Raw genomic sequence first — 22,977 nt, forward strand, 5'->3', positions numbered from 1 at the left:
AAAAAAAAAAAAAAAAAAAAACAGAAACAAGACTTTACTACTTTTGTTTATAAACACAGACCTCTGGTGCATGCAGTGGTACCCCTGTGCAGGGCCTCGGTTGCAGCGGCCCTGCAGAACCTCTCCTGCATGCAGCTGTAGAGCACTGGAGCAGGTTGCCCAGACGCTGGGGAGTCTCCTTCTCTGGAGATAACTCAAAACCTGCCTGGACGCAACCCTGTGCAGTGTGCTCTAGGCGACCCYGCTTGAGCAGGGGGTTGSACTAGATGATCTCCAGAGGTACCATCCGACGTCAGCCCTTCTGTGATTCTGTGATTGCCTGAGTGACTTGTTTCTTACTGTAGAGCAAGGAACCAAAATTTGGGCAGAGAAGATGGATTTTTGGGAACAGATGGTTCCCTGGCTGCACACACARGTTATTAACGTGGTTAGGGCTCGGTAGAATTGATCACTTATTGTGATAAGCTGCCTCTGCTGAAATCCATGGGAGCTCTTCCCAATCGTTTCGGTTGTATCAGACTTTTTCTTTAWACTCTTAGACTGCAAACTCATTAGGATAATGACTTGAGCATCTCTTATACCTAAATCCATCTGAGTGGTATTGAGCRACATACTGTACAAGTAATGATCCTGCTGAGTGGACTTCACAGTGCTGAGGAAAGCTGCAGTCCTGCTGTTTCAAATACCTGTCCTACTTACTGCATCCTTCATCTGAAGGAAAGAGAAGACTCTGTTCTGCGTTAAAAGCTAAGGCTGGATAGCCTATACAGTTACTAACTCTTTATTTTGTAGTTTTCAATTTACTGTAAAACATTTTAAAGCATTCTGCTGAGATACAAATGTGGGCAATTTTTATCGTACACTCATTCATCGTGCCAAATTCATATTATTATGGGAAAATTGATGAAGGCAATGAACTAAAAATGTGTGCTGCCTCAAGCAACAGATTGAGCACATGCTTAACATAAACTGTGCAAGCAATGTTATTTTGAACAAAACAGTAAGTATGCTGATGAACKGAGAGCCAGATAGCATGTTTTCAGTTATCTTCCTTGTGTCTGAACACATCAAACAAACTGCAGGCTTGAACCGCACACAAGAAATACTGTTATGCATTATAAAAGCTTCATAACTAGAATACTGGCTAAAACATAAGTTTCAGAAGTATTCATTACAGCAGAGGAAGGAATTAGCTGTTAAATTACTAATGCATCTTTCATATATGAACAATCTGTGCTGAAGGCTGAGTTAATGCTTTTGGAGATGCTTGGTATTGAAGGAGCTGTGGTGGATGTCTGAGTTAAAGCCGCGTGGCCACAGAATCCGGCATGCCCAGAGCCGCTGGGAGCCTTTGCGTAGCGCTGGGACTGGGGGGGTCCGGATAACGTAGGTTTCTGTGCAATTTGCTTTTGCTTATTGATCTGATTTTTCAGTCTTGCTCTTTTTCATGTCCCTCAAAACTAGCCTTTGAAAAAATAARTTACACAATTAACTGTTCCACAGAATTAGTATGTTAATTTACCTGCCCAAAAAGTACTTATAGGCTGCCTTCACTRTAATAGAAAAATACTTATGTGTATTTCTTCTAATTATCTTAATTTGTGGAAATGATATTTAACTTGCAAGGTTAGCAGATACGTTACAGTGTTGCAGTAATGTTAACGTGTATTTACCAAGGTCTGGATGCTCAGAATCAGACCTCTGTTGTGGAACAGGTCAGTTAGCTGAGGTATCCTTGGTCCTGGTCCCATGAAAAGCCTATGTGAGTAAGAGTGATGAGAGTTTTATCATGAGCTCTAGAAACAAAACTGTTCAGGAATTACTGTGTTGGACCAGAATATATGTGGTTCATTCTTTCTGTTGCATTGGGGCAGCATCTCTTCAGGTATGTGTTTACATGGATGTAGCTTCCTTGAAACAGGTCCCAGTTAAGTAGCAGACTGATCCGTGTGAGGGCACAGAGAATCTTTTCAATAGTGAAAGGCTAAGTTTATTAGATAAACTAAATGCATGTCTCTAAACAAGATCTGTGTGTTGGTTTCCAGCATAGCAGGCGTTTGGGGGAGGGGGGGAGCTTGCAAAGCTGGTTATTCAGCTGTAGGCAAATTACTGCAAGCGAGCACCTTACGGTATTTTGGCAGAAGAAATCCATTCTTCTGCTGATCAGTTCTGACCAAAGACAATCGGAATAATTCCTGCCTTCACATTTTTTGTTTCCTAAAGTTATGTAGTTTAGYGGCATCTCTGACAGCTCGTGCTTCGCCTGCACCTGGGGAGCTTCCTAGGTCCTGGTGGGATACCTGGCATTCGGCTGACCACCCGCGCGCTTTTGTTCTGGGAAATATTACAACTGGCTGTGGAGCAGCAAGGAATTGAGCACTTGACCATAGCAAATGTGTGCTCTGGTGTATATTTAACTTAATAACAGGAGCAGATGGTCGTTATATTGATTCATGAACCAAGGGAGGAAACGTGGCCATCTTCGTTATGTAAGAGCTGAGCGCTGGGCTTTGGAGTGGGGCAAGGAGCAGGAGAAGGGGCAGAAAAAGGAATATTTGTCTTTTGGACAGTAGACCACTGTGGGCAGGAATAAAACAAAAGCAAGTTTGACTCGTCAAGTCTGTAACGTGGTTATTCCTCTGGAGATAGGCCCTGTTAGTGCACAAATGTGCTGTAGCTGAAATATTTGTACAGTTGGAGGTGCTTAAAAAAAAAAGTGGGAGGTGGGGGGAGACAGTAGCTTGGCACATAGCAAAACTTCTTACCCTGCCCTTGCTATTAATGAGAAAGTCTTTCAAGGAAACTTTGAAAGGAAAAGAGCATATTTAAGTAACAGTTCTGCAGTAGTTTTCTGCAAAGAACGACTTTGCATAATGTTACCTTTGCATAATAGTTACCCTGTTTAATAAAATATAACTTGAGATTAAAGCAAGAGGCTAATTCTATAAACTACTTGGCAGCAATCCTTGCTAGCTAAACTGGGGAAGTTCACAAATTGCTAATCTGGATCAGATAAAAGGAACAGTTTAAATTGGTTATTTATATTGTAATTTTCCCATGGCAAATACTATACACAGGCAAGCATTYTCTTGAGCAGGAGCTTAATCTTATAATTTGGTTCTTGTTTCTCCTAGCTGCTGATCAGCTTTGTCTTATCAGTTTATGTCATAGTATGTGACTATAAATTGACTTCGCAGTGAAGAGGGAATACAGTTCGTCTTCACAGATGCTGCTGTTACCATGGAGACAAAAAGGACCAATGGCCTTTTTTTGGTTTGGACTGTACTACAGCGTTCATTGAGAGATGGTGAATTCTAAAATGTATCATTTGTTGCTTTTATATTTCAATCCAAATACCAAATGAGAAAGCATATTGCTTTTTCTTAGTGATAAAGTTTAACAATAAATACAGATTTGTGCTTTTTTTCCAGAAGCTGAAAGCAAGCCCACTAGGGATGTAAAAGCAATGTGACTGGTTTATGCTTGCTAATCCTCCTCCCTGGGAAAAACCTTTTGGCTTTGCAAAATATAACCCTGTAGAGCCTTCAGGGTTTATCTGATGCAGTGTTTGATGCTGGTTACATCACCAGCTTACTTACCAGTGGTKTTCCACCGGGGCTGATCCTGAATGAGCGTGCAAAAGCTGTGAATGTGATCTTTTATTTTTTTTCTTGAGAAAGACCGTTTCTACCTCAGTGCGTGAAAGAAAATATAAATCCCAAATCCACAGTACGTTCCAGGATGGCTTGCAGAAGGTGTTATTTGTGAGTACCTTTTCCTTCTTCATCTGTCATCGCGGCTCTGGTGTCTGTGTTGAGGAWTCCAGAAGTGGGAGTAGTGATCAGATTATTGTTTGGTACGTTTCTTTCCATGAACCATTTTTAGGGTGTTACCTTTTTGGCAGATGAATGATCTGTATGTTAGAAATGCACAGATGATAACTGTGTTTAGGCATGTGGATATTTAAATATTCAGCTAAGTAAAAGTGAATAAGCTTATATTAGGCTGTGAAAAAGAGATTCTTTATGGGAAGAGACAAAAAAACTGCGTAAAACAAGCAATGCAGAATGCTAGGAATTCCGTCTATGATGTGTCAAGAATCTCTTCCATTTTGTGTGAATGCTTTGTCATATTAAAATGTAAGCTGTCTTTTTAAAAACATAAATGTTTATTCAAGAAAATAGACTGAAGTCCTAAGTGATATAATATGAGTAAGGCAGAAAATTATTGCTCTACTTTAAGGTTGTTGTATACATTTGCTTTAATCCTAAAGATGCAATAATTGCTGATGTTGTTTACTTGAACAGTTTCTCAAACATTATAGTCAGAACAGCAGGAGCTTAATATTTCATTCATTTAATGCAGTGCAGCAGCTCTTTACCTGAGTTGCTGCATTTGGCAGAAGGGCTAAGTGCTTATCCACTTGTAGCCGGAGGTAAAGCATAAAGTTTGTGTATGGCTTGTGACATTGCAACATCAAAGTGTCTCTGGAAACCACAGTGCAAGGAGGTTTTGTTTGGCTGAACTGTGATGCTTCCACATGGCTTTTACTCTGAGCTGTCTCTTAAACCATCCTACCGTGTTTTCCCTCCAGATAAAAACTCAGAACAAAATAGACCCGAGTGTACAGTGAAGTTGTCCTCTCCAACCCATCCTTGCTGACACCAGTGGTTCATTTCTAAGTTACAGCGGTTTGAAATGTCTGTTCCTACTATTTGCGTATGTGAACTCATAAAGATCCTCTCCCTTTAGGGTTAAATTTAGTTTTGCCAGAGCACCGAGTGTTAGGCAGATGCCAATGATACGGTTGTCATCTGTAGCCTTTTTTCAGTTCTTTCAGCAGTGCCTACAAGGGTCGTAACTTGAGTAAATCTGCTTTGTGTTCGGTAGCACTGTTCCCATGCAGACACGGTGATTTCAACCATGCAAGAGGAAACTGCTTGAGATGTGTGAGGAGCACTGCAGTCCGTCTTCCCTAGCATTTTGGTTGGCAGAGAAAGCAGGAATGGTTAAATTGAAATCTTGTAAAACTAGAGCAAGCTTGGAACTGCACCACAGGAAGGCCAAGTAAGAGAAGTCCACTTGGAAAACAGGTTGTAGCCTTGAAGTGTATATGGATAAGCTTTGGAAATGTTGTGGGAGARGAAAGATGTGTGTGCTAGCCTCCATTTTTCTTTGAGTTCTGGGACTTGGGATTTTGTTACCATCAGTAGGAGACAGAATCTGTTACGGTGTGTGTCTTGCAGTGTTAGAGTATTTCATCTCCAGAGGTTATTTCTTTAATGATGATACTGCAGTCTCACTTACAGAACCATTCTGTACTGTATTTTCTTCCGTTACTGCTTACATGTTAAACATCTTTATCTGCCTCAGCACAGTGCTGTAGGAAACAAGGTCTGAAGCATGACTTCTCCTGTAATTCTGTATTTTAACTCATTTTTAAGACGATGGATGCTATTAGTAGAAGTGAAGGAAAACGTAAGTCCAGTTTTCTAGAGTTGTTTCTCTGGACTACATATTCAAAATCTTTGTCCTTTAAAACTCGTCTGAGCAGTAATAACATGTTAAGTAGTCTGCTGCACCAGCTCTTTTCATGTAYGAGTTAGCTTTGAGATTAAAAGTCAAGCAAATATAAATGTGTAAGAATTCTACTAACGGACRTTAGTTCGGCTGAGGACATTCACGTTTTCAGCTAGGAAGTGTGAAAGGATAACTAGCCTGGCAATGTTTGTTCTCAAAAGGTTATGAGGCAATCAGGATTAGCAAAAGCRTTGTTTTTGTAGATCCTGTGCTGAATAGAACATATGTCATTTACCATTGCTTTAAGTAATAGGATTTGCCTTACTTTAAATCTCTTTTATGCTGTTTCTTTTTAACTTAATTCTTGCATGTTGCTCTTTCTTCCCTTTCATGAATTTCAAATCCAGTGTATATAAATGTGTCTATTTAGATTTCCTTTTATGCTTTTTATTAGGATTAACACTTTGAAATCATAAACGTGGCTGTATTTTGTTTGTGATGAGAGTTATAGTATCTTGAAATTCTGGGACTTATTTTAATGGTGAAAGAAATGTAGAAAAGATGCAGTGAATCCATCCATTTTCTGATTTTTATCTAAAACTTTTTTCCTTCTATCATATGCAGTTTCATGTTTCTACTCTGTTTTATTTCAGGTTTCTTAATAAGACTTAATCAAAAGTGAAATAAGTGTTCCTAATTAGAAGTGCCTACATATTGAAAATCTTAATTAATTTCATTCTAGTTACAGCTAACCCACTACTGGAGACTTTTTACAAACTGGGTGTAGGTCAGGATGTAAAGGAATCACCTCTTGCCTATTTTTATAGGTAATACTTAATTTTCTTGAAACAGTAAGTTTTGTACACCATTTTAAAAATAATACCTATAATGTTAATAAGCATTATGTGTTCTAGAATGGGACACAAATAACTGATGTCTCAGTATGCTCTGAAGGTACTGGTCGTCTTTTCCCAAGAACAGACGATGATTATTTTAAGGCCCTTTTCGGGGAGTAGAGGTTGGTGAAAGCCTGGCTAATCATTCTCTTGAAAAATTCAGCTGCGGACACTTGAATTGGAAACACGGGAAGGGTAGTGTTATTCAGAAGGTCTGTATCGGTTTCCATGTCTGTTTGTAATGTGCAGAAATGCTGATATTTAATCATTTTGATGGCAAGATTTTGGTTTGTATTCATGAGCAAAACTGAATGTCTGTACTCTGCCTACAGAGTACAGACAGCTGTGCAGAACTCTTAGAATGGCAAGATTTGTTGAACATCCTTGATATTCAGTGAAATTGTATCTCCTTAATTTTCATAATGCTTTTCTTTCTTAGGTTATATGTCTACAGATGGAGGAGGCCAATGCAGGAAATGTAAAACATAGTGCTTGTGTGTCGTGTTGTTTGGGCTTTTTCTCTTCTTTTTCTTTTCTTTTTTTCTTTTTTTTTCTTTGATTGCAAGCTACACTGWAAGGTGCTTGTATTGCCACTTACTTGCCATGAGGCATCTTGTTACCTTCCAAGCCACTGAAAGCCATTTTGTTGAAAGAAAACAATAGGAATAAAATCCTGGAAAAGGTATTAGTCATCTATGGTCAACTGTTTGAGATCTCTAAACACTGTATAATTGGCATATGTTTTGCCACAGAAACTTTGGTACTTGCAGATATTGAAGACCTACATAAAATACATTTACATATAGAGGGCAGTAGGAAGGTACTGGAAATATTAGTGAAACGTAGTTATACAAAGTCTAGAGCAGCAAAGCAACTTTGTGCAGTAGTTAATACTGATTTACTTAGCCCATTTTTCAAAACTCACCCTTTGCATTCAGATTTCTGATGGTGTCTGAAGATCCCTTCCAAGTACATATGAGCTCCAAGGCTTTTTTCCATATGCGACCATAAAAGCAGTAATAGCATTTAATTTCATTCAGCTGCTGTTCAAATAAGTATGTTTGTATGGAACATACTGTAATTAATTAGAGCACTCTAAAAATAAAATGTAATATTTGGTATACACCACCATACCACAACCTTGTCTTGGCATATTTGGCTGCAGGTTGCTGGATATTAAAATAGAATGAAGTTTTATAAAAATGGAAAAAAGTTCTTTTAGTGCTACTTCAAAAGCCAAATCAGACTGTCATGTGTATTTTGGGTGAAGATCTGAGTAGCAAAAGGAAGATCTTTGATTTCAAAGCAGTAGGAATTTGTCCTTCTAAATGCAAATGGATCATCTGCTAAGAAGGTCATATCTCAGCGGATGCCTCTGCAGACAACTGTGGTCAAACTTGGATTACGAGGGGTTTAGCTGCCGTATAAAGCTATCTGCCATTTTCTCTGGGATGAATTTCTGAACAGTAGGTTGTCTTCTGGCCGCAGTCAGCTCATGTTTTCTGAAGGTGCCTCTAGCATGATTAGCTGCATCTTGATASGCACAGTTTAAGCTGGAGTCGGTGTGAGTCTGGATTTTTGGGACTCATATCGTTGGCCATTCAGTTGGAGGTCATTCCAGTCCCATTTCAAACATTTCTCACAGAAATAGTTACACTCATTTAAGCAAGAGCAGGGCAGACTTTACTGGCTTAATCTATCGTCTTTTCTAATCTCAGCTATATCTGTAAATTTGGAAGTGAGGAAAAAAAAAATTCAACTTCAGTGTGATTCTTCATCAGGTTAAAATACTGAGAAATGCAAGTATTCCTTTTCCTAACTTGTGGGCATGAATCCAGTTAAACAAATCATTGACAGCTGCCCCGGATCACATGGAAGTGAATGGGGTTTGTATAGGGCATGGACTTATCTACCACTTCAGCTCTTTGCCAGGTGATTTAAATGTGAGTCTGTGTTACCTGGCGCCAGGTATGTGGATTGCATGATACAGTACAGGAGGCAGTGCTGATGCAAGTTTTGTTAGAGTACAGCACCTCATTTAAAGAAAAAGAAGAAGAAGTACCAGAAGAAAAGGCAGAATATTGGCAGATGGAGGTGAGCAGATTGCTAATTTATACAAAGTACAGTGATACAAAGCACCTCAGAAAAATGCATACAAAGTAACTGCTTTTGAAAAGGGCAGCAGCTGAGGTGAATGTACCTAGTGGACTCCTGTCGTCAGCCTACTAATCATCACCTTCATCAAAACCTCGTTTCTTCCAGGTGTGCTCCTGTACTAACACAGTTCTACCAAGTGTCCGYGAGACAACAGTCTCTTCTGTTGGAAAGCGGGATAACCCCGTTAAAAGAGCTTCTAAGGTGCTGATGGTTTGGTGGTGCTGTTAACCTGCTCGCTGTTCTGCATGCGTTGGAAAGAAGTCAAACAGGAAACGACGTCTGAGCAGCGGGCTGCCCCGTCTTGCTCCGAGTCCGCTGTGCGCCGGCGGCCAACCCCGCCGGGGGAAGCGGGCGCCGCGCGGCGGGCAGCGCTGCCCTGGTGCCCGGAGCGTGGGGGTGGTTGGTCATCCTACTGAGGTGACGTTCTCAAAGCGGGAGGAGACTTGCCCGATACAGCAAGGGGGAGTAGCCTGGGCTCTTCCAGCTTGTTTTAAAACCAAAGTTGAGAGATTTGAGTTTAGAGGCTTGTTGGTGATTGTAGGAGCAAATAAAAAAGTGGCCTGTAGATGTAACTTTCCATGATTATCTGTTTCCTTTTATTTGTAGAGCTAAGCAAGACTTTGGCACCAAAAGAATTTTTAAAAAACCTTTCCTGTGCRGTTGATGAATATGAGAATATTCTCAAAATGAGTGCTTTTCAATAGCAGACATAATGGGAATTTATACTACAGTGAAAGGAAGAGTTGAAACTATTTTGGGTCTGCGTACCAACTTTGTCTCCTAATGCTGCTAGTAGCCTGAGCGAGAAGTGATTTCAAAGTCTTATTTTGCATTTGGTTCTGGTGTTGCTGTTTGAATAGTCTGTTCTAAAATATACACACGCGCGCGCACACACACACACACACACACACACACACACATATATATATATATATATATATATACACATATGTATCGACCTGGGGTTACCTGTTCATTTGCTTGTTGAGTGAGTGGTCTCTCTTTGGGGGAGACCTGAAAGAAACTTGTACCAGGAGGAGGGAACTGCAAAACTTCCATTTCCTCTGGCATGTTACAGCAATGTTTTAGAAACTGTAATTGTCAGCAGAAGCATTGATCGATTTAGGCATTCTCCCTTGAGTCAGTGCTCAAGTATCTGTGCTCTATTTTAATCTTTTTCATAGTCTTTTTAATAGATCTTTGAAAACTGGAGATCTTAAAAGGTGAACTTAATAGAGCTAAGCATCTGTGATACTGCAAACGGTCTGARGGGAAGTGATTACTTCTCTCCCAAATTATTGAAATATATTTCTTCTGGTTTTATGTTGAATGCAAACTTATGCTGAAAGCTGATTGAAGTGGCTCCATGGCTGTAAAACATCTAGCTGTATAATTTAAAAAACTTTTAGGGATTTTTTTTCTGGTATGYTCTAGAGGAGAAAAATGTAACTTCAAGTGCACAAGGTGAGTGAAGGCATAAAATGCTAAGTACTGCTCTTGGGTTGCACCAGCAGAAGGTGGATTTGCCCTCAGTATAAGTAAGATGCTGAAAGAGGCCACAGTCCTGAGCCTCACCTGTTATCAAGCTGTTTGGTACCAGTCGGCAGGATCTAGTCACCAAACTACTGAGTCAAGATATTCCTGAATTCTGAAGTTTGGACCAGAGTCTGAACCTCGTGGTTGCTTCTGTAACAAGTTGGATAAAGAGCCTCGCTCCAAACGCCCAAGGACGTGGCTGAGATCTCCCTTAGCGTATTGACTGTACACGTGCAATGGTCCCGGGGGAATATGTGGTAACTAACCGCCGTCGGCGCTGAGCGTTGTGATCCCTTTCCTCTGCTCCGTCCTGCGCCGGCGGCGCCGCCGCCAGCCAGCGGAGTTACCACTCGGCGAAGCTGCAGCGCCGCTCGCTTGCTCTCGGCGCGGCGGGAGCGTCGCGTTTCTACGGCACCTTTGAAGAGAAACTCGAGCAGYTGCCCTGTGCCAGAGGGGAGCATTAGCCTTAGCTGCGGGTGGGCAGCTGGGGTGACCGAGCGCTGGAGGCCGGGCGAGCCGCGGCGGGGCGCTCCTGCCCCTGCGCCGCGCTGTGCGAGCAGGTCGCCTTGGCGAGAGCAGAAACGAGTGTGGTGAAGAGGGCGAGCTGAAAGGGAGATCTGGGCACTCGCGTACTTATTTCCTCCTCTTGCRTCTGATGAGAGTTAGACGTTGACAAAGCAGGGAGCAGCGGTCGCGGCCTCTACCCCGTGTGAGGCCTTTTCACCTTGCAGCGTGCTCTGGCCGGCGAAGCGCGTGGAGTGCTTTGCGTGACTACTGTATGTTTTACTTGTCAGAAAATACTGGGTTTACATGTTGGTGATGCTTTTATCATGGTCTGTCAGTATTTTTTTGGCAGCATTGCCAGTCTCCTGAATTGCTGCGCTCCCCTGCGAGGGGGCCGCTACCCGGAGAGCGTGCTCTGCGAGGCCTTAGCAGGGCTTGCGGTGCGCCGGCCGCGGCCACGCGCGCCTCGTGRCGGAGCTGCGCCCGGGCAGTTGCTGAAGGGCCAAGCGCTTTACGGGAGGGAGCACGGCTGCCCCCTGGAAGCAGGGAAGCTACCTCCCCTCGGCCTGGCCGCTGCGGGCCCCAGGGGTCGGAGGAGGCTGACCGTGGTTGGAGGGGCTGGGGGAGCGCWGACGGACAGACAGACTAGTGACCGACTCCTTCCTGCGGAAAGACTGACGTCTGGGGGCTCAACCGCTCCGTGTGGTCTGAGGAGCGGAGGATCTGGCGTCGCGGGATTCGCTCTTAAGCCACGAGGACCCCGAAGAAGCAAAATCGTTCTCCCAAAACATTTGTCAAAATGCTGAGCAAAAGATAAGCGGTGCTTGCGGGTGCGTACGTACGCGGGAATGTGTTCTCTGCTGAATGTCAGTGTGGGGGAGGTGAGCTGATGAATGAATATCAATTTAATGGCTACTTCTTCCAAATGTGTATACCCTAAGAGTTAGGAAATGCTGATTCAAGTTTTTGGAGTCTTTACAAGAGTGCTGTGTTTTAGGGAATTTGATCAGGTGGTTTTGTCACGGAGGCTGTTACTGTGCTAACCCTTGTTTAGTGTTTTCTGGTGCAAACACCAAAAATGCTGAAGTGTCCTGTAAACTGCTTGAAGCCTGGCTAAGCTTTGCTTCAGATRCAATACCTTGTCTTGGTTGGTAACTCCTGTGGTGGTTTTTAAATTTAGTTTAAYTTTTAATTGATACAAACATAATCTGAGATGCAGAATATCTTTTTCTGTTGTAAAACTTTATTTTTCCTGAACAAATGGCAGTAATTCAAATAATAGTATGTGCTTCAGAATGTTCTTTAAAWATTTTTAAGCAGCATATTGTGATAKATTTATAATCATTGGGCCTGAAGAAAGCTTATGCTCATGTTCATCCCATTATCCGTTCTCATGTTTAAGCACTGTTTGTAATTCCATTAGCAAATAAGCAGCCTGACTGGTGCAGAGTACCTTGCAAGTCTGAGGTTTTATTTCTATACAAATTTTAACCCTCAACCTGTGTCTTTGCCTCAGTTCCACATGGCAAGGCAAAAACAAAATCTTAAATTGACATTTTATTTTAATCTTGCAACAAATCTTTGTTTCTTCGTTGCAACAGTCCATCATCRTCATTCTTGATGTGTATGTTCAAGTATGGGACTAATTCCCTCTTTCTTTCCTGAGAGTCAGAATTGACCACCATACATCAAATCTCATTCAAAATAACGGAGAGTTTCAGATATATCTATTAGCATCTGCCTTTCCCTAAAAAGCCCATTTCTAAACAGTTGGTGTTTTGACTTTGTGTTTTTCCTTGTGTCGTAGGTCTTTAAATACTCTGCACCAGTTTTGCTGTCCAGCTCCATTGTACCATACCCAGCTAGCTGTCCCTGCCACACACTCAGAGTACAGGTAAGAGTAGCAATGGTCCACCCACTTTCTGTTTTTGAAGACAGATCTGACATTATCATTTGACATAGAAAGGGAATAGTGGATTGAGTTAAAAACTACTATTAGAAAAACATATCAAACCCATTTTTAACTTTATGTATGATAGTTCTATTTGCTTCTCTCAAGCACAGTTGATTTATACAGTAAAATTAATGTGCTTTAAGAAGCAAACCTCCCTAGACACTTTGAAAGGTAGGAATGAGCTAATTGTAGGTTTAGTTCTCATATAATCAACATATTAAGGCACATAAATTATGTACAAATTTAAATAAGATATTTATGATGTTCTGAGCAACACATTTTTTTTTCAAACCCCCGAATACTTCATGACAGGATATGAGGTAAGCCATGCATATGGTTCTGTCAGGGTTAAAGTCACAGACCTGTAAAAGCTGAACAACATTGCCTTTTGATTTTGGAAGTAGTGGAGTTTGTTTACAAATGAGAAGCCCTCAGTACTGAGCAGAATCAGTCCTACATATGTCAAGAATATACTGTCTCCAGGTAATAATACTTCATTTAACATTGGTATCTTTGTTAAGTATGTGTTTTACAAGCTCTCTTTGATCAAATGTGGACAGCAGTTTTTATGCATCTTATGCATCGATGCATCATTGTCATCGCCAGAGTGTTTATTGCGAGTCTTTTTATAGATGCATCAAAGAACAGGTAATGGATGTAATTGGACATGTGAAAACTTAAGGAAGTGTACATAGCATGAACAAGCTAGTCTGTCTTTTATGTTTACCTTTACTATTAGTAAATAATTGGGTGAAAATTGCCAGCTCATGAGTGATGTTAACTGAAATACTGAAAAATCAACTCACTTTGTACTGGTAATAAGGAAAAACAAAAACCAGCATTGAATCCTAAATCTGTAAATGCATAAATGTACTTTTTCAGTTCTTAATCTGTGTCTCAGTCATCTTTAACCATATGTGTGTTTGTTCATTCTGTTTTACATTACAACATCTATTTGCCTTTGTGTGTTGGTTTCTTCTTCCATCAGAACTCTGCAGTTTGTCTTTGGTAGTGAATCCATAGCCTACTCATAAGGCAGCATAGTATTCCTCTGGTGCAGAGCAGGGGCCCCCTGTTTGCTTTTAATGAAGCTTTTATTTTCCTTTGTCCTTATTTTATATTGCCTTAATTTTAAGGATTTGTTAAGAGATTTCCTATGAGGATGTTGACGTAGATGGGAGAGCTACGTAACTGCCTTGAATGTTTCAATATCCTGCTCCAGGTAGATTATTGCTTGGAATACAGAAAAAAAWTTTTTTTTTTAGTCAGATCTTTAAAGCATATATATTTTTAGAATACTAATGTATTAAGAGCACAAAATGTAGATCTTGACAGTGCCCAATATATGCCATAAGACTTTTAGCTTTTATTTCAGGATTGGGATATGTGAAGGAACCCATTGCTGACCTTGTTTGCTTTTGAGGAAGTTAGATTTCACTTTCCAAATATTTTATTTTTATATATATTGATATTTTATACACACACACACGCGCGCGCGTGTGTGTGTATATGTGTTTGTGCTTGTTTGTGGAGTATGACTCTACACACTCGACCATAACTCAAAATCAACAGAGATCTGGGAATTTTCAACAGTTCATAAGAGGCAGGAGCATTGCCCATGTTCAGCTAATGGGAAGTGAATTGTTCAGTGGGTTGGTTGCTGGCTGCCAGGAAAGCAAATGTGGTCTGCCTCCTCCTCATCCTCCTTGGCTGGTTGACCAGCCTTCATCTACCAGAAGCGTATGATCTGTGTGAACACTAGCCCTTATTATGAGATTAGACAAGGCAAGTTTGGGGATGARATGCAGCTTTCTTCTCTTCTTACCTGTATCCCCACAGCAGTTAACTGGCATRAGAGGAGATTTTTGCGGAGGGTGCAGCAAGTTGGTGGTATGTCCGTGCAGCGGCCAGCCGGGCTGGGCTGTCAGCAAGGGGGTAGCCTGTGGCTTGGGGGAAGCAGCTCTGCCCTCGTGTCAGTGCTTGTGCAACCACCCCAGCATGTGGCCAGCTTCCACCTTCCTGGGAGCAGAAGGGCATCAGGGCACTGGAGCAAGGCTGGTGGAGGGCCACCATGATGGTCAGAGGCTGGAGCGGGTGACCCGTGAGGAGAGGCTCAGAGCGTCTGCATGCCGTCTCCAGGTTCACAGCGGAGCGCATAGACGAGGCGGCTGGGTGCTCCTAGGAAGCTGCACGGCGACAGGGCAAGCAGCAAAGATTGCAGTGAGGTCGGATGCAATTAGGTGCGAGGGAAAAGCCTCTCACCACGAGGGCAATCAAACACGGCAGCGGGGGTCAGGAGAGCAGATGCTATCTCCAGCTTTGGCAGTGCTAAAAACCCMGCTGGACATGGCCCTGAGCAGCCTGACGTCGCTGGTCCTGCTTCAAGCAGGGGCTGGACTAGAGACTTCCAGAAGTCCCTGCTGACATAAGTGATCCTATGATTTGAAAGATCTCTGTCCTTAGGAAGAGRTAAATGAGCTGAAATGTTTTTTCTTCTTTAGGCTGTAAAACATAGTTTCATCTTATACAGTGAGGTTAATAGTATCCCAGATAATATCCTGTGCATGAACATGATGTTGCACTAGCGCTAAACTGCTATAGTCTTTCTCATATCAGGCTTACCCATGAGTTAAACGTCTGAAGCGGTTGTATCCAAGCTGATTCTTACAGCTTGACAGTACTGTGTCAGTCATCTCTCAATCAAGTACAAATTCTGCACTTGTCCTTCTAAATGGCCTGTATTTGGGAATGCTATTGCTGTGAATGAAAGCTGCTAGAGGGCTAACAAGATTGAACTCTGCATTTCCATATACATTTAATGGCATTAAATTTAGCTTTTAGTCCTCCCATTTATCAGTTTATAAATAGAAATCACTAGAAACAAGGCAAACAGAAATGGATGGTCCATTCTAACTTCAGACTTGAAGCTTTCTTTAGAAAATACACAGAGGGATTAATTGATTAATTTTGTAGCCTAAAATTAAAAATTAATTTTGCTCTGAAAGAAGCAATTAATGAATGCACTACAGTGAAATCTGGAGCATCTCTGATTTGCTGTTAGCTAATTGCTGGATGTTTTATTCACTCTAGCAGTTTTACTTCAAGTCAAGATGATCTTTGGCATCTGTTTTGAATTGTTAATAAGGAAATAATGCATTTTTAATAACTGTAGCTATTGCAGTAATCCCTCGCTTGTTCATTTTACACTGTTCAAAAGAGACAGAAATAATAGAAGCTATCTTGTCTTCTACTCTAAGAAGAGGCCTAAGCCTATGCATATAATGTGTTTCATCTAGGTATTTTTGTCTGTGTGTGTTCCAGTCAGTCCATATGCCTCCTATGTTTCCTGGTTTTGATTTTTCTTGCTTGGAAATTAAAAACACATGTAATAACCTGCAGTTCATCTGCAGTGTCTGTAGTCTGTCATCTTTAACTCCCTTTCCCTCCCTGCCTCTCCGAGCAGTGTTTYAAAAACAAGGTGTTCTGGAGCTGAAGCTGTCAATTCCAAAAGGCGCTCTGCATTTTACTGATCGTTTAAACGGGGATTTTATCTCTAGTAGGAAACGAAAAGTAAAGGAGGTTGATTGTATGTACTAGAAAGGCTTCAAAAAGGGCTTGGATCCAGGTAGTCTTAATTGTACTGCAATTGCTAAGSTTCTTGCTTGGTATGGGCTACATACTCGATGGCTTTACAGCTACGTCATGTGCAAAGCAAAGCCCAGACACATAATGGCAGTTAGAAAAAAAAGTAAATCTAATCACGTTTATTTCTTGTTTGTGTTGTGTTTTACCAAACACCTGGTTCATCTTCTGTGTAGACAAGCTTTAGTTAGCATTTCAATCTATCTAGGTGGTAAAGACCTTATTCTAATATCATGCACTTACTTTTGTGCACATGATAGTTGTCAGCTTGGAGTCCATCACTTCGGCTTTCAAGTTCCTCAGCTGCTTACGCCCCTCTGAACCTGCAGAGTGCTTCCACAGGCTGGGGAGAGTTCACCAGCCAGCTGTGGAAGATGGGAAGGCTTCCTTGTCTACCAGAATAAGGGTTTTTTAATATCCTGCAGCCCTAATGCTGCTGCAGCTGCCAGCTGTCCAGGCTTCTGTGTGCAGTGGGAGCTACAGCAGAGATGATTGCCTCCCGGTCGGAAGCTACAGAAAGGGGGAGTGCCYGTGCTTGAGAACATAAATCTATGCCCTGTGGATATTAGATTGGCAGGTAWATGCAACAACAACTGCAGATGGATTTGTTTACCACTGATACCTGAGGATCTTTTGATCTGATGTGTTCATTCATAACAATATGATTTCTTCCTTCTGTTTTGCATGAAATGTCAGCTGTCCATYGTTCTCTTCTACATCCACTTTATCTTCCATCTTTGTACTTTTTAGCTGGATGCTGTTATGTCCAAAGACCACTTTCAAAATCTTGAACCTAGAGTTTTTTTCTTTTTTTCTCCCTCATTGGTTTCCACCCAGGAAACCCATGGGAAAAAAAAAAATAATACAAAAGATAGTATAATACCAAAGAAATCCCATCATTTTTTTGCAATCTCTACCTGCTCTATGTTTCATCAGCAGCTCTCAGAGGTAAAATYATTATTCTGAGAATACTGTACTTATGTGAAATTTTAATGTGGAATTTTTGTTTCACCAGTTGGTAATGGTGGGTTGCATGCAACCAACCACTGTACCTACAATAGCAGARGGATTCATTGAGCTATTCCTTTTTGCCTTGAGCCAGCGGTGTAGGCATTGTAGCTGTTACTGGAACTGGTTAACACAGAAGTTTAACGTACAGTAATAATAAAAATGTCTAGCTGTCAGATGCTTTTATATTGTATGGTATGGGGGGGTCATCTTTTTTCTCTTTTTCCCCCTTTTTTCCTTTTTTCCCCCCTTTTTTCTTTGCCTCGCCGCCGCAGCCCGCGTCCCTGGCGCAGCCGCCGCGCTCGCCGAGAGCCCCTCAAACCACGGGTGGCCGGAGGGGGGGCGTTTTTGGCCCTAACCCTACCACCCCCCCCATTAACAAAAATATATGTCTGCAAAAAGGAAAGAGGGCCGGGGCAGAGGGGGAGAAAGCCCGTGTCAGAAGCGCTGCGGCGCCGGCGAGCGGGACGCGGCGGGAGCCCGGACCGCCGCAGCCCGCGCGAGGCCTTGGCAGGTCAGCGGGACTCGGCTTCGGCGTAATTCAGGTGCTCCCGTGGCTATTAAAATCGGAAAAACCCCTGCTCCCCCCAGCAATAAAGCCTCTCCGCGGCGACCCCGCGCTGCGAGGGCGGCCGAGGCCCGGGAAGCCCGGGAAGCCCGGAAAGCCCGGCCGCGCGGCCCTTGGCGTCGCACCGCGGGGCTCCGGCGGCTCCGCGATCCCTCGGGACGCCTCCGCGGCAGCGCGGGGATTTCTGCGCCAGCCGGGCGGCGGGGGGCCCGCGGTACACCGCCGCACCGGCGCACACCTACAGCCACACCGCCTGGACGCTGCTGTGTGGGAATGCTGCTACCCCGGGACACAGCGCACCACCACACTTGCACACCAGTGCACTGTTGCACAGGTACACCGCTACACCTGCACAACAGCGCACTGTTACACTGGTACATCTACCCACCAGTACACCAGTGNTTTTTTTTTCTTTTGTAGACAGAGTCAGGTAAAATTGGGATAATTTTTTTAGATTCCTGACAGCGAAAATAGATACTTCTCAGCTAAATTCACCTGACCAACACTGTATTGCTTCCCAGGCTTAGACAACTAGCAAACATTTCTTGTCCTTCATACAAGCATCTATAAAGACATCCCACGTGACGGAGCTGACTCTTCCGTCCTCTGGTGGCTTCCCAGTCAGTGATTTGTCAGAGACAGAGCTGTAGCTCCAGCAGCTCTGCTGCAGAATTCTTTGTATTGTTGATATGAAAACATTTTATTTATAGTTTATTGTCAATATGACTCTTTCGGGGAAAAGGTTTGAATAGGAATTTTATTTCTAATTGAATTTRCTCTCAGTTATGAGCTTATTAACAATTTGCTAGCTGTAGAGTTTAACACTTGAGCACTGCAGTCTCTCTTTACAATACGCAGTGATTTAACAGCATGATGAGCCTTCTTCAAAGCAAGCAAAGGAGTAAAAGTGGGATAGTTCAGACCAGTCACCATACTGTTCTTAGTTATCCTGGTTTTCAAGAGGAACAAAGCAAATGGGTCCAAACTTTGGCCATATCGTGTAYGCTGTGATAAGTCAGTATAAGATTCAGATGATTATGTAAGGCAYCTGTGTTCAAACTACCCTATGGCAAAGAAAGCTGGCATGTTTATAATAATACATTTTTCCACTTGGTGCATATATGATCTAGTAATTCAAAAATGGAATACTGTGACACACAGCAAGCTGCTTGAAAATGATCAAAAGYTGGCAAAATATCATGAAATCTATTTTGTTTTGGATTTTCATRTTTTTTTTTTCTTCATTGTGTTCCTTTCCATCCTCCTCCTTTAGCTTGCTTTTCAGTTTAAAGGAAATGACTGCTCACAAGTGTTTTACTGATAAAGACGTGACATCCCACAAGCTTCCTGCTAAGTCAGATGTCCTCCATCTTCCATAAAGCGCATTATAGCATTACAGATGTAGGTATTCCCATTGGTTTCTCTGGTGGTCTCCATGCCTGCTGGCTTGCAGCCACTGTCATGATGCTGGCAACTCTGAAGAGAGACTTGTGCCTGCCTTAAAATGTGTGTGTGGGGAGGGGTGGGGGAAATGTAGCTTTATTAATCCATAGTACTTCTGTATGTAAATCATCAGCAGAATGGTAATGCTGCATTTTCAGTCAAATGTGTGCTGTGAAAATCCTTAAACATGTTAATAATAAAGGAACCAGCAGGCTGGATATGTAATTTTACTTATGGGAGAAATAGAAGTTATTCTTTCAAAAGTAGATAGACATTTTGAAACAGCTTTTGCCTCAACTGTAAATGTAGGCCTGAGATAATWTGGTTGTTCTTCATTGCATTGAAAGTCCAGTCTCTGAGATTGAAATGGGTTATTAGTTGGTACTTAGAAACAAATTGTACTATGTGGATTAAAAAACAAACAAACAAACAAAAAAACCAAACTTAACTTTCCTAATGCTATTCCCTGTGATTCTGTTCCTCTGTCTTTTCTTTTTTTTTTCCTTGCCCCCTTCTTCTTGGCAGGGAAGATAATGTTCTTCACCAGTTCTGCTGTCCRCCTTCGGGGTCTAGTAGTCCATCTTCAAGATAACAGAGAAGCTGTGGGTCGCTCAGTGGGCAGTCAGTGCCACATCTGTATAGTCCATCTCTCCTCTCCTCTCACTGGTGTGTATGGGACTGGCGCTTGCATGGATGCCCTAAAATTCTGGTTCAGTTAAGTTACGCAGAATGGCGCAGCTGTAAATTTTTTCATTGGTTCTTGATAACCTCCTCTCCATGCTCTTCAACTTTCTACAGCTCTTCCTTGTGTCCAGGATTTAAAACACACAAAACTGTAAACAAATACATAAAATACACAATTTATTTTGAACTAAAATAAACAGTACCATAAGTCTTTGTCTGCTGTACATTTTGTTACTGTACATGGTCATCTGCTGTTAAGGGTACAAACTAATTTGGTTTCTGTCTTGAATGCTGGGAGGAGATCATGGCAGAGATGTCTCTTATCTGTTTTAGGTTAAGCTTTTTCTGCTAACAGTTGTAAATGTTTGTTTCAAGGTTGAGCGAACATGAACACCACATTTTAGGAATGTTATTATATGGAGATTATATTTAACTATTCCTTCTCTGTTTCTCAACTGTTACAAGGAACCAGCAGGTTTAAGTTGTCACAGCATATCTTTAGCAGTGAATGGTATGTTTTTTAATGTCTATTTTGATATCTGTCTTCTAATTTTGTTTGCCTATGCTTTTGAAAGCCTTTAGACATTAGCAAAGGTACAAGACGATTGCTTATCTATTGTGGGTACCTAAATACTTTTCTCTAAGCTGTGCACAAGATTGTCATCAAGGTTGTGTTGTAATTGAATGGCCCTCTAACTCCAACCAGATAAAAGCGAACATGTCTGTCCATGTGTGTCTAAGAATAGAGTCAGAGTTGTTATTGCCCAAAAGGCGCAGCTTTGATTGCATCTCTCTAGACACATCTTGTAGCTCTAAAACAACTGGAAATTTTCTACTGGTTGGATCTTCTAAACTTAAACAGCACAAGCAGATATACCAGGAAATAGAATTTCTATAAAGTTGTACTTACTAGCCTGAAGTTAACAAGGAAACAAAATTAAAGAAAAGCTGTTTTGATGGTAAGTCTGCTGTTATCATAAGTTAAAATATTACTCCAAACTGTCTGGAGCGCATGCAAAGGCAGAGATGGTTGGGAATAGGGTGAAAAGCTGGTGGTTATTTGTAGTTATATGTGACTTTCAGSATTGGATAAAAGGGTTCAAGGATCAAGGATGGAAGAACAGAGAAGGTAACATGAARATCATTCTCATCTTGTATCATGTTTTTGGCTATGACCCTGAAGGAATCTGTGTGAAAAACAGAATATAGGCTATTTGCTTTTCAGTTAGACTGGTCTGCTATTTCTTGGTCATGTCCCAGTATTATACCTTTAAATGTTTTCTTATGCTTGCCTTAGGTGTCTGAGGCCAAAGGAAGAATTTGCTTGAAGGCTAGTCTTTCTTCATGTTTTTGTAAGAGATGGTCTACTGCCCCTAACTGACTGCGCAGACTGTAACCCGTATGTGGTTGCTGCTTTTATTTGGTGCTGAATGYACCTTAGTTTCATGTGGTCCTCAGTCACTTGGTTTTACAAGACATGTGATGGCTGTTCATTTTTGCTCTAAAATTTGCAATTTCTACATAAAGAATTGTTTAGTAGATTACTACTTCTGTTGAATTCACCTTTGGAAGTGTTCTCGTATTTACAGAGCGGGGTAAAACATTGAAATGTGTGAATGTTGCTAACAATTTCTTAGTCTTTTCCTGCTATCATTAAATAAGCAAGAGTTCCTGTGTTGCTATCCACAGATAGAAACAGTAGGATTTTCTGTTATTTAGACTTGCTTATCTCCCTCCCAAATGCAAACAATAATTACCTCTCTCCACAGTGAAGCTGTGAATTGAAGCACTGTAATTATTCTCTTCTATAAGCTAAGATTTGTCCAATCTTTTAATAAGTACCTTTTATTTGTGGAAAAGCGAACCAAGAAGCAAGACCAGTGCTTAAAAATAAAAATTAAACCCCCAAACTCCAAGTGCCAGCCCTTTTGCCTGGAGGAGAAGAGAACTGATTATTCTGAATGTGGCTATAGTTAATAATGTGGCTCAGGAGAAAATGCAGTCAGAGGCTGATCAGTACCACTAGCTGTAACAGAGGATCCTATGAGTGGTTGTCTTGTCTGCTGGTTTTCCAGTGAAGGGAAAGTAGTGTCATTCTAAGTTGCCAGCACTTGAAGCAATTTGAGTTGGTGTCCATCGTATCATCAGATCATGGCGTTTATTCTGCAGGGACCACAGAGAGAAGCTGACCTTGCCTGGTGCTGTGGAASTCAGAAATGAAGAAGTGAATGTCATGGCTGGCTAAATAAAACATGCTGTGAATTTAAGAATTTAGTACTGGAAACTAGTAGGGAGTCTTTTTTTTTAGCTAACCAGATTTTAAAAGTAGATAAGCTATATAATGTTCATTATTATAAAACAGAAGAGAAAGGCAGCAGGGGAAAAATCCACTTTGCTCCTGATTTCTACATGTTTTTACAATTGTTCTCAGTCAAAAGTGAAAATTATCTTCTATTTATCATTTTGATGCAGAAGGTGGCATAGAAATGACATTTTTCTTGTAGACCAGATTGCCTCATGCATGAACTCAAGGGGCTGAAGACAGGCTGCTGCTTTGGGAGAGCTGAGTCAGCAAACTTCTCCTTTGGCCCCTGCGCACGTGCATCTGTTGAGAATGAGTTTTTTTTGTTTTTCTTCTGAAATTTCCTTTGCGTGGCCGTTGGCTGCTCGTGCGGTCCCACTCCATGCCCCTGCCCGCAGCCGGGAAGCTGCGGGCAGCCCGCGCGCCGCCTCTGCGGCTGAACGGCCTGGATTTTGGGGCCTGCTAGATGGAGCAGGGAGCAGGTCAGCCGTGATAAATTCGAGACTCCTCTCCTGAGGTAGACTTAAAAATAGCTCTGTGAATCACAATGCTTTATAACGTGAGGAGAAGGAATAGGCCCATGGAAAATGTGTTGGGGTGTGGATCTTAGCAGTGACTCAAATCAAGCTTTTAACATTTTCCCTGGGCTGTTCCACTGGCTGCCTGGTTGAATATAAATTGCCACCGTTTCAWGTAACTCGGGGTTTGTGAAGAGTGTGAACTGTGTGTGGTTTCTGGCTGAGGAGGCGCCTTGCTTGCACTG

At 41.9% G+C, this 22,977-nt stretch overlaps 1 protein-coding gene across 6 annotated transcripts in view; it reads left to right on the plus strand.

The window, feature by feature from the left end:
• The window catches only part of IQSEC1 (IQ motif and Sec7 domain ArfGEF 1), a 329,122-nt gene that overhangs the window by 138,967 nt on the left and 167,178 nt on the right, over nt 1-22,977 (plus strand). For 4 of the 6 annotated variants that reach the window (XM_085302413.1, XM_085302414.1, XM_085302407.1 and 1 more), the window contains exon 3: nt 12,421-12,507. The exons of the other annotated variants lie outside the window; for them this stretch is intronic. In XM_085302413.1, the coding sequence (XP_085158539.1) occupies nt 12,421-12,507 (87 nt within the window). The remainder of the gene's footprint in view (nt 1-12,420; nt 12,508-22,977) is intronic. 6 annotated transcript variants of the gene reach the window in all.

Source organism: Rhea americana, unplaced genomic scaffold, assembly GCF_003343005.1.
Source record: "Rhea americana isolate MKP2758 unplaced genomic scaffold, rheAme1 scaffold_19, whole genome shotgun sequence".
In the NCBI taxonomy this organism is placed as follows: Eukaryota; Metazoa; Chordata; class Aves; order Rheiformes; family Rheidae; genus Rhea; species Rhea americana.